The sequence below is a fragment of the Acanthisitta chloris genome, unplaced genomic scaffold (genome assembly GCF_000695815.1).
Source record: "Acanthisitta chloris isolate BGI_N310 unplaced genomic scaffold, ASM69581v1 scaffold24085, whole genome shotgun sequence".
Taxonomy (NCBI): Eukaryota; Metazoa; Chordata; class Aves; order Passeriformes; family Acanthisittidae; genus Acanthisitta; species Acanthisitta chloris.
This window is the reverse complement of record NW_008672495.1, coordinates 6,348-19,087: the sequence shown is the minus strand read 5'-3', so window position 1 is coordinate 19,087 and position 12,740 is coordinate 6,348. Positions and strand designations below refer to the sequence as shown.

The following is a 12,740-nucleotide window of genomic DNA, read 5'->3' as shown; positions in this document are numbered from 1 at the left end:
CCTGCTGGGGTGAAAGAGAGGAATATCTAATACAACTCAAAACTTACTCCAGCTCCTTCTGTAACTGCTGGAACTGTTCAGTTATCTTTTTATTTTCATCCTGTAAGCTGTTTTTTTCATTCACTGCAATTTATAGAAGGAAAAAAGAGGAAAAAAATAATCAATGCATAATGTTAACATCATAATCTGGTCAGGTCCTTTAATGAAACAGAACTACTGTCAGTTCTACACAATAATCAATTACTTTCGTCCATGTGCATACAAGTGAGACTGTGCTGTAAAGATGAATTGCTCGCTTGCCTCCATGGGCAAAATTGCTTCCTTAGGCTGAAGACCTACAAAGTATAAAGCAATTAGAATTTGCTTTTAGCCACTGAAGCAAACAGCTAGTTGGACAGAATGAAAAAACCCACCAAGAATTTCTTTAAAAATCAGTTACAAGTTTTGGAAGTTAAGAGACACTAGTCACAACTGTCTGATTTTATCTGATTTCCAATTCATTCTATCCATACTTCACACAAGCCCATTTCATCATACTTCAGCCTTTCTCCATGCTGTCTCAAATTACTGTAGTGACTGTGCCCACCTTTCTTTTTGCTTTAAGTTTTATATTCTTATTCTTATTATGTTGATGTTGTATATTTTACCTCTGGATTACTCTTGACTGACCTTTTTCATTGGCTGTCATATAGATCTCAACCGAAATCCACAGAAGACTACTGTTCTGTCAGACAAGTGTTCAAGATGTATACCTAATAGGTCTCACCTTGATTATTAAGGTTCAGTGCTTTACTTAAAGATTGGTTGTACCCTGTTTGTTGTTAATCATTAAACTCAGAATTCAGAATATTTTTACATACACATCCAATATTGAAAGTCCATGAAAAAATTTGTATTTTGTATTAGCATGAAACCTAATATTTTCACAATTTAATTAAGCACTGAAAAGCTACATTTGTGTCTAGCATTTCCCATATGTTAAATCTCACTGAGTATCTGCTTGTTCTTGATTAAGCAAGACAACTAAAAGATGCAAAGTAATCAATGATAAAGATACCATTAACATTTTAATATCCTGTCCTGTATTATTTAGCACTTCATATAACCAATCTCTCTTTATGAAGAGATTTGTGTCCTATTTGCATGTCACCTAGAACAGTTTATTTTGTCCCATATGTCCTACTTCCTGATTTCAACATGAGCTGGCTATGAGCTGTCTGGTGTAAAGCAATTCTTTTGTGGCTTCAGTGGGTTATGTGAAAGTTATGGGTTTACTGCAGCTGAAGGCCAAGACTAGCTAACCAGAGGACACAAGTTAGACTCAGGGCACTTCTGTCTGAACTCGCTACTTTGCAATCACCAGTTCCTTTGAAGTCAGGGTTTCCTTAGGAAAGCTGGCAATCAGTCATTCTAGCTGTAGGAGTAAACAGAAGCAGTCACATTTTATCTAAAGTAGCTACTTTACACTGTAAGATTTTCCCTCAGTTCACTTTCAGTATCAGCACTTCAATCTAAGCAGGTGGGTCAAATGACTAGTAATTGGTATGTTACATATTTTCAGAATACAGAGTTAAGTATCCCCCAACTGAACTTCTTGGGCTTACTAAACACACCACAAATAAATTATATCAAGTTACAGGAATTTATGAAGAACTAGTTTGTAAAATGGTATGCCTTGTCTTCAGACTTGTGGATAAAACTCACTAAGCTCAGTAATAAGCTTGAGATTCTGCTGCCGGATATTTTCAAACTCTTGCTGCTTCTTTCTCATGTGTTCTTCAGTTACAGCACAACGATCGCATAATCCTGCTCTTAACCTACAATCAAATTGAGAAGAAAAAAGTCCCCCTGTTAAGAAAATATTGCCATATGTGAAGCAGATATCCACACTTAACAGTCCTCCTGAACAATGAAAACCGGAAAACTTCTGACAACCACTAAGTACTGTGGTTTGATGCGTTGACATAGCCACGTTTTGAGATTTCTGAATGACCTAATACTATATGCACCAACATTTCCATAATAGCCTGTAGGTTCTGCATACTTCTAAAGCAACATGCATTACTTTATTTAATAGGGTGGAGCATGCTACACCTTGCCATTGAAAGCCTTTGTGAGGTGTCCTACTAAGAATACTGTCAGACAGAAACTACCATTCATTGTAATGTTCATTCAAGAAAATGCAAATAAGCAAATAATTTCAGTAAATAGACAGTACTTCATCTAAGAATGACATCTCTGTCACTAAGCAAAATACTCAAGTGAAAAGGAACGACAGTAAGTTCACTCTATTTAGCTTAAGTTTATCCTATCTGAACTAAACAAGTTAAGCACGTTGAAAATAACAATATAAAAAAAATTTCTTCAGTGAGAACAATCCAAACGGTACACTTCCCTCCATAACACACTATTTGGATTGCATTAGAAAAGGACTGGTTTGCTAAAAATAAATATCCCACCCCAAAACACAATAAACTCAACTTGCAAAGTATACAGAACTACTCTGTAAGAGCAAACCACAATGAACTCAAAAGCTAGAAGACACTACTTCACCTGTCTTCTAAAACCTTGATAGTGTCATGAAGCGCTTTTTGCTGTTCTCTGAGTTGTTGGTTCTTGGTATAGAACTCTTCAAGCCTCTCTGCATCCCTGAAATCAAATAGAGAAAAAATAAATTCTAGCTTTAAATTACAGCTATTAGTTTCTCAATAAAGAATTCTCTCTGGCATGTTTCTTTCATATTCTTGGGAAATGTGACTATCACCAGCACAAATATTAAGCTGAAGAGAAATGAAGCAAGTGTTTCTGATGAATGATAATTTTAAAATGACTGAGTTGGGAAAGATGCAGCTGGTTTCTAATTCACATTACAGTTCATGTTCTGTTGATAAATCTCATTTTTACCTGAGCAAAAATCAGAGCTGATGGTAGTCAAGGCATAAAAGCTAATAATATTCAAGCAACAATTTCAGAGAACATTAGCTCAAACACTTCCTTCACACCTTACTGTGTTGCAGAGCTGTTGGGAATCTAATGGGGGCTTTCACAATCAGGTCATTTTGCTGGTGTCTTAGCAGTGAGTGAATCTTACACTGTGGTAAACCACATTAGGTTTGGAAATCTCCGAAAAGTCTTTAGATCTATTAGAGGTTTACTTCCTTAAGAAGCAATTCTCAAAGTCCCTAGAACATGGATTCCCGTAATATAAATAAAAGAGAAAAGCACTCTCTTCCCAAAATCCTCAGAAACAGAAGATCTTGGGAGAGCTAAGGAAAAGTGCTAACAGTAACTGATCAATTTCAGCTCCCTTTGGCTTTTATTATCAGATCACAACACCTCTTCAAGACGCAAACAAGGTACAAACAACATGCACACAATTTTTTCAACAAGGCAATAAATGTTCAGTAAAAGTGAAACAACTAAATCTATGTAAATGATAATGACTCACTTCTGGGAATTCATTTCTAGCTCCTCTTTTGACCATGGAATCCTTTGTATAAACCCATGAAAACAGTTGTTAGCTTTCAGTGTGCCCTAGATGGATTACTCGAGGAAGCCATGAAATTGGCTCATGAAAAGCTGCACACACACACACCAGGAAAAGAAAACCTTTACTAACTTGTTCATACAGTTCTTTTACACGAACACATTTTTTAATTGGCACTATTTCTTTGGCATGTTTAGTCAAACACATTTTCATACTGCTGCACTACAGTAATACAAGAAATTAACAATGATGGGTCAAAGCGAATGGGATTGCCAGAAGCTTCTGCAGTACACAAACATATTCTATTAATTCTGATAGTTAGGTACAGATGATTTACTTTTGTGTACTACCATCCAGAACGTGCCCTTTTCAGCTGCACATTCAACATATGAAACAGTTACTTGCAAACAGCTTGAGGGACCATTTAAAACTTGTACTTTCCCTTGGGAAGGACAACGTGTTAAAGGTCTGTAACCTCAGTTTGTCAACCAAGTACAGCCAGGCCAAGTCTGACAAAAGCGATCTGTATTTTTCCTATGTTTAGGGCATAAAAAATACCAATTTTTTTTTTTCCAGTTTTTGCAACTTACAGGAAACCTGAAAGAGCAATTTCAAAATCTTTTCTCTAACTTCAAGTCATTCTATGATATTAAATAAATTGTAACAAATTAGACATTAACGTGCATTTTCCACCTAAACCCTGTAAAATACTCCATTAAGACAGTAAAATGACAGAAGGAACTAGGTTGTTGTTTAGGCTGTTTTTCCCCCTAGAATTCCAGTGCCCCTTACAAAGGTGACAGACATTTTTGGCTCTGAAGGCACTCTGCATAATGGCTGGTCTCTGACCTACAGTTTACAAGTCCTTAGCTTCAATGCTGGAGCAGGATACAAAATAAGGCACTCATTGTCAGCTGATTACCAAGTCTGAAATACTAAACCTCAGGTATTCAGATGCACCAAGGAGAACAAGACCTCCTATGTAACAGTACTGTATCTACAATGTGCTAGTTGTAGAAAGATTCCAACAAACAATAATTAAACCATTTGGTATGTGTTCAGTCACATCACCTAGAAAACTGATGGATCAATTTCAGAACATGGAAGCAACTTATGCTACACCAGGCTAACAATAGCAGCAAGGGATAATTTCATCCCTTTAGATTAAAAATAAATAACTACTTCATTTATCAATTATACTTAAGAAATAAGATGCTGAATTGATTTTTCCAGGAAGGTAAGTGTAGCCTCTAAGAATCACAGAATCAACCAGGTTGGAAGAGACCTCAAAGATCATCAAGTCCAACCCTACCGTGGTCACTAGACCATGGCACCAAGTGCCACATCCAGTCTCATCTTGAAAACCTCCAGGGATGGTGAATTCACCACCTGCCCAGGCAGCCCATTCCAATGCCTGATTACTCTCTTCATAAAAAAATCTCTTCCTAATATTCAACCTAAACCTCCTCTGGCAGAGCTTGAGTCTGTGCCCTCTTGTCCTCCTGCTGGTTGCCTGGGAGAAGAGACCAACCCCACCTGACTACAACCTCCTTTCAGGGAGTTGTAAAGGGTGATGAGGTCTCCCCTGAGCCTCCTCTTCTCCAGGCTAAACACCCTCAGCCTCTCCTCATAGCACTTGTGCTCCAGTCCCTTCACCAGCCCTGTTGCTCTTCTCTGGACCCACTCCAGCACATCAATATCCTTCCTGAACTGAGAAATACACAACTGGCCTTCATTGCCACTTTTTAAAAAAAAATAAATTTGTGCACAACTAAACAGCAGCTGCAAACAGGATATTATGTTCTACTACTGTTGGAGACTGAACAAGAGGACGTACAAAAGCTGACAAATCTTGATTCTGAGGTGCACATGCAGGGGAAACAAAAAGTTACCACCTGGGTGATCTTGGAACGGCAAACCCTGCTGTAGGTTTGGTGAACTGCTTGGTAAATGCAAGGAACCCTGACAGCACCAGAACAAGGTGGGTGCTGTTGTGGAAGTTACTAATCTATCTTTCCTTTTACGATCCTGTCCTGAACTGTTCCTTCAGCTGCCACTGCTTCTTCCAGCTGCTTCTCTGTAGCTTTTAATCCGCAGAAAGTGCAAAGAAAGCACTTGCACCTGCATGTTAAGCATGTACTGTGGTACAATCACATTATTCCAGAGAAACTAGTGTCATTATGAGGTGCATTTACACCCTTCATGTTACTGTATTCCACCAATTTATTCCTGTGGAAAGAACACCCTTGTTTCTTCCCAATCAGAAATGTAAGCACATTAGGGAGCTTAGACAATAACTGCCAAAAATGCTTGAGTTACTACTGTACAGAAAAAAAAAATCATCACATGATGACCTAAATTTTCTAGACTAGGGGAAGGTTACTTCCTGCTTATACAATTTGAAAAATATAACTAAAAAATGAGACAACTAAAAATCCTAATAGGAATTAACAAGGAAGAAAATTGACTAGATTATGATAAAAATGTTAATTCTAAAAAAGCACAAACTGTGCTTCAGAGCACTGTTGCTACAGTTTAAAACCAAGACTATATGTCTTTGACTTCAGATGGCAATGCTGGGAATGCAAATATGGAGTATTTTTGCTAATTTTAAGAAGAGTTTAATTTCTTTAATACAGCTAATATAACTATGTATTGCTCCAGAGTGGAAAAAGATCAAGTCATTTATTCTTACTCCTCCTAAACAGCACTTTATAAAGTGCAACTCATAATACAGGTCATATGTAACAGTAACATAATATGAATGTAATTAAATCTGAAGTGAAAATTTAAATAAAGAACCACATTAGCATATCTCTTATCATTTAATTAAATGTGGCTTTAGTCATCAGAAGCAATGCTGATTTAATGCTGTGGGTATATATTATAATTCTACTGCACACATAAATCTTGTAATTCAGATTTTTTCTCAAATTGCTTCCAATGAACAGAACTAAAATTAAGTAACAAATAATGACAGAAAGAAGAGCTGTATGTGTCTTAAAATATAAGAACTGAGTGAAAATTAGCAAGGTTATTACCAGTATCTTAACTGAATAACTGAAAGCTGAATTAAGGCACAACACTTAATACTAAAGGTAAACCTGCAGCAAAACCCAAAATATCTAAAAGTTGGCTTCTTGTCTTGTCACTTCTCTTTCACAGACTTGTCCTCAGTTTTAGAATGTCTCCCTAATTATCTTTTGCATTAGAAACATCAACATCTTGATAGACATCCTAGGAATACTGTAGACAGGAAAACCATACAAGTCCTGTGTTCACAGGCAAAGCCAGTGTTCAGGTTACACACTCTACAAAAGGTTATGAACAGCTTTAGATGACTCTAGCTGAATTATCAAAGTGAGCAGAGTTTTGTACACATCTAAAGGAAGAATACAAGAAGCCTCAATTGATCTTACAAGAATTACAGCACATTAATGGCACTCTGACTCTACTTCAATAAATAAGACCATTAGGAGGAGTACTTACAAGCATCTTTCCTTTTTCAACTTAGATATTTTCAGCTGTAAGCCTGCAAAGTGGAAAGAAGAAAATACATGTTATAGAACTCTGATTTTAAAACGTAAGTGAACAATAAATTAACTCTCCTTTTGCCAGTGACAGGAACGAGAGGAAAAAATATCACTAATCTGGAGAGAAAATCATTCATTCTGTAATTCTTGAGTATGTTTTGCAGGATCTTGGAAGCAAATATAGTTATTATGACCTCTAGGAAATAAGGACTTCTTCCACACAGATTCCCACTTGAAAACACCTTTGTAAAAAACCCACACATGAACAGTCAGCACTGCCAATATATTTTCCTTGACTCTGCTCATCTATGTAGCACAAAACATGTTTTATGTGCACATAAATGCATAATACTGGAATGGAAATGTAGCATCCAATCACTGAACTGAGAAATGTATTACAGTGTATTCACATAAAGGAAATCTTAAAAATGCATGATTCAAGGCTTTAAAGCACAAAAGGACAACATACTCATTGGAGATGTGCTACCAGCCTCTCTCAGCCAAAGCTTCTTTGGAAGTTCTTAAGGTGAATTGAGAAATTATATTTTATCTGTGGCCCTTCTCCCACACTCCTAAACATATATTCTGTGCAGAAGTAAAAGAGCTTACAAATACAACTGATGTTCTCAGCAGGAGTGCCCAGCTGACAGCCCAGGGGACAGACAGCAGTCCAGCCAATCTGCTTGCAAAGTTTTGTATCCATATGTGCATGGGGGCAGGAAGATAAAGGTGCTTTGAGTACAGCACATCTTAACAAGAGGGATGCAGTGCTGTGGAAATGTATGGGATATTACCCCCATGCAAAATCGCCACCCCCATTCCAAATAAATGGTGGGAAATAATCAGACCCCAACGACAGACATTTTCTTAAATACAAATCCAATAGAAATTTTTGTATGACAGCAGAAAGCAACACACAATTTTATTCTACTATCATTATTTTCTTCTAACTGTGAAAGGCTGCTAACAACTTCAGGTTAAACATAAGGTGCCCTGTAAGCTCTCTTGCACAAGCATTATGCATTTAGGGTAATAGGATAGACTTATGAAACCAGAACACTTCTGATAATTCTGAATTTAAGCCAAAACACATAGCTGATACTAAATCTTACTATTAAAAATGTAGGTTAAGGCAGCTAACAGACAACTTTTTGGTTTTTTTTTTCTCCCATACCACAGTCAACTGAGAAGAGCTCAAGGGGGAAAACCACTTCCTTGAGAAGGTTCAGTCTTCAGGTGACTTACAATGTCAGGCCAGCCACAGGCTCAGTGACCCCATGCCTGCTACAAGATGCCAGTGAGACAATGAGGTAAAAATGCAGACTACTTAAAAAAATTCTTAGGAAATACAGCAAGATTTCTTTTATTTCCAAGTGTTCAGCACCTGTGAGATGTTATGTTCTATCATGCAGATCAGCACAGAAAGAGGGTTTATTTTTTTAAGCAGTTGCTATTCATCAAGTCAATTAGGCATCTGCAATTAGAACCCCTATAAAGTGTGCTTTAATGCTGCTCCACGCCCATCGGAAGGAATGAAGCTGCACACAATGCATCTCCTGTATGAACAGGTAGTCTGTTCAGCAAGTATTTGGGATTGTAACTTTGGCAACCTGAGCCACCAATTGAAGAAGCAGTGCTCAAAAGGCCCAGTACTGTGCTGCAGGTAACACTATCTCCCCTCTCACCTGAATTCAGGAGGAACTAAACTAGTTACTTAAAGATTGCATTTTTCCTTAGTTCAAATGGCTGCAATGAGAAGGCAGGAAACCAGTCTGTTACATTTATCCAAGAGCATTGAATTACTACATCCGGTGTAATCTCTTCGTTTTGCTTTTCCAGAGCACTGGGAGTTTTTAAGCATACTCATTTTAAGGAGTTTTGCTTTTTCAGGTTTCCTTATTTAACACTCTAATGAGCATATAAACCTATGTGGAATCACATTATGAACCTTTCAATGTTATCTTTCACACAGTATTTCTATGGAACAGACAAGTTGCACACTGCATAAATCTGCATTACCTAAACCTCGTAAGTACATCAATAAACGACACACTATCCCCACTAAAGTGATGGAGACCTTCTTTAACATTAGGCAGATTAATTAAACACACAACACTTTTATGAAACTTCCTACTTGTTTACATTATTTCAATTAATGGCTATGACAGCTTCTGTTCAGATGATTTTCAAATGCATTAAATGCACTTTCTTACCGCTGACACTGCCTGGGAAAACTGCAAAAATCTTCATCGCCTAAGTTTTCTTGAAACAGGTTGGACAAGCTTCTGTCAGCACTGACACAGACATAATCCTGCCTTAAGGGTATAGAGATGGACCAGATGACCTTCTAAAGCCCCTTCCGGCTCTGTTTTCTAGAATTATCTACTCCTGATGAACTTGCAGACACTTCCTTTCCTACAGCAGTCCATGAATGAGGTTGCTTTCCTCAATTTTCTCTGCGTCTATGACTACAGTTTTTTCTCTTATTTATATCTTCTGCTTTTCAGAGGCAAGAAATAATTGAAAAAAAATAGGCTATTTCTTGTACGTAAAACTCTGCCCACATTTCTATGCTGAAATATGTATTTTTAGTAAAGAACTTTAGACTTGAATTAATCCTCAGAAACACCTTGAGAAGATCCATGTGCAGCAAGTTTTGAGTTCAAGGTAATAATTAACACCTGTACAAATAAGTCACTTTATAAACAGCATTACTGAATTCCTTTCTAATTTGTGAGCACTGTGCAAGTATCCCATACATTCTACAGATCGTAAATACAAGCAAATACAGTTTTACTGACCATTATTCTGAGCTGCTGAGCATTTCTGAATTCCAGGAAAATTCAGCTGACACTGACCATGTCCAACACCTCTGGAAACTTGGTTGTAGGAGTCCTACCCATTGTCTCAAAATTTGAGTTAAATGATATAATGGTCATTTGAGTTATATAATGATAATGATCTAATAATAATTTGAGTTAAACGACAGCTGTTTTGTCTGAAGAGGGCTAAAATTTGGGATTGTTTGCAAGTGATCAGTTTAAAAGAATAAGAAGCTGGATTTCTTTAGATAACAGTGGAAAAACATGCCCTTCACAACACAGGAGTATCAAAATTCAATAAAATCCATTTCAAACTGTATGAGTTTAAAGTATTCCCTAGTCTACATCCTACAGGTCTAACTTGTATAGCATGGCTAACCATTTCAAATTCATGTGTCCTAAATCCTACTTTACATGGAAATGAGAATTCCACCATTTCAGTGCTCAGTACACTGTGCATGGCACATGCAAAAAGATTTTTCTCCAACTACTAACTTTCCCTTAACCCACCTTCCAACACCCTTAAAATAATTTTTTGCTGACATTTAGATTGGAAACTCATGAGTCAATTTTAATTCTTATTTATAGACTTCAGAAACAAGCGAAGTCCAGGCAAGCCTGTGTTTGATGTTTCTAAAATATCTTCCAGTACCATTTTCTGTAAGAGGATCCCCACCTTCTGAAAAAATTAACTATCCTTCAGGCATGTCTTTGATGTTATCATGGAAGACCTAATTTTACCTAACACAGCGTGGAACATACTGACAAAGGGCTAGGCATGAAAAAGAGTGCCTAGTGGCAAAATTATCTGGCCACACCCAGCATGCATTCTAGAGTATCTTGCTTGAATAAAGAAAACCAAAACTTGAAAACCACGTGCTGCACATCTCAAGAAACTAGAGAAAGGGTCACTTAAACATTAACTCTCTACATCAGAGCTTTCTGTTTGTTCAGGTTTTGTTGTTCAGACATGCCACAGATTGCAGATCCCATTCTGTCAGCACTGCCGCATTTATCTGCAGTTGACATCACACCCACTCCGAAAAGAACCATCAACAATTTCAAAGAAAGTAATAAAAATAAAAGTAATTTTTATGTGTGTTTTGGGACACAATATAAGATTGTATTTCATATGGTTACATATATTTTTTTTAATGTAACAAAATGGTACTGTCTTGTCTACGTTCCCGTTTGGTGGCCAAACTGATAAATGCTTTTTTGGTTGAAGGCCTTTTTATTTTTCTCTAATTAATAATACAAGTGTCATGGCTCAGTGTTGCAAATTATTGAATCAAGACCTTCAGTAGGAGGTACGTAACATCTATACATTACAAACAATCTCCCAGAGTTTTTGAAATGAAGAAGTGATGATGTAACTGGATCTAAATGGCCAGACATGAAACTGTTTTGAGGCTGCTAGAAATAACCAAGGCCACTGAAATGGTCTGGCTGAAGATCTACTTGCATGACTTAATCCACTCTTGACTCACAAAAATGCTTTTATTCCAGGATACTATAAATCCTGTTTCATGCATAAAGATATGCCTGTTACAAGATCTCATCAGATCCTGTTCTAATTCCATCCAAAAGAATGTAAAAAGTGACTTAAGAGTAGCAGAACAAAATGTTGACGTCTTATGAAATGTTTTGAGAAAAAAATTTTATGTATACTGCTTGTAAAACAGTATTATAATAACAATATGTATGGTGCAGTAATTCATCTTTCCTGCCCTCCTGAAGAATAAACAGACACTAACAATCAATCCATAGTAAAATTGATATTACAAGTCACAAAATATAATGTAAGAATTAACATATTCTAAAAATATTACATATTTTGTTGAGAAAATTTAGAACACTAAAAACCAAACAAATACTTTTCACTTCAGTCATATTAATCTCCAGTGATATTTTGCATCAGTTAGGGGAAATAAACAATGCAAATCATTTTAATGTATCTGAAGTGACTAAAGCCAAAGGCAAAAGAGAAAATAAATCCACTGAATAACATGATTTTTAAACTTTGAATCATAATCCATTAAAGTAATATTTAAATACTTGCCAAGAAGCACAGATTCCATGTAACATCATTTTACTTTTTCTTCACTGACCTAGCAAATCATTTATACCTGTTGATATTTAAATCTAACCCTGTTAAACCAGGCTCAGCTGGTCAATCTGTAAGGATCATTTGTGATCATCCAGGCCAACTGTCTGCATAACCTGAGACATTAAAAATCTATTTAATTACACACAGAGAGGTACTGCGGTTCAAAGTTTTCCTGTAGCAACTGACAGTCTCTAATGAACTCGAAACTTTAACAATTTACCTTGTACTTCTTTATCATGACATTCTTTCAGTTTGGACCACAATTCCTTGAAGAAATCTGTAGATTCTGCAGAACTAGGGCTCCCACAGTTTCCTCCAGATGCATTCATCTTGCTCTTTTCTGCTCCCACCTTCTTTGACTTATCTGCAGAACTGTCTCCCTCTCAAACTTTGTATTTTAAATTACATAGTTATGAAGCTGTTTCTGAAGTCAGGTGCATGCCTGTAACGATAGAACCACAAAGCTTATGTTTGCATTTATCAGAGCATAACCTGTAGCCATGATTGAAATACAAAGTTTACTGTCTATTCTTGTTCAGTATATATATGTATACATACATATATATATATACTGACAGTCACCCTGAAAGTATGGTAGATGTTAAGTATTTTGCTGCAAGTAATTATAAACTAACAGAACTCCCTCCTTCCCCTTAAAGCAGCTTGTAAGGGATGTTTTAGACATGTTTGGTTTGACATTGCCATGGACAACATTGAAATCTTCCATGGTGGTGACATGAGAATAGCCAAGAAGAGGAGCAAAGCAAGTTTAGAAGTAAGCGAGTTGC

The 12,740-nt window shown here is 36.7% G+C and overlaps 1 protein-coding gene across 1 annotated transcript in view; it reads right to left on the bottom strand.

The window, feature by feature from the left end:
• Window positions 1-12,397, bottom strand: part of RBBP8 (retinoblastoma binding protein 8) — a 32,197-nt gene extending 19,800 nt beyond the window's left edge. Inside the window, exons 1-5 of the mRNA XM_009074550.1 lie at window positions 12,173-12,397; window positions 6,977-7,019; window positions 2,554-2,649; window positions 1,705-1,817; window positions 48-123 (exon numbers count right to left, since the gene is read on the bottom strand). Coding sequence (XP_009072798.1) covers window positions 48-123; window positions 1,705-1,817; window positions 2,554-2,649; window positions 6,977-7,019; window positions 12,173-12,281 — 437 coding nt within the window. The 5' untranslated portion in view covers window positions 12,282-12,397. The remainder of the gene's footprint in view (window positions 1-47; window positions 124-1,704; window positions 1,818-2,553; window positions 2,650-6,976; window positions 7,020-12,172) is intronic.
• Window positions 12,398-12,740: the final 343 nt, after the last annotated feature.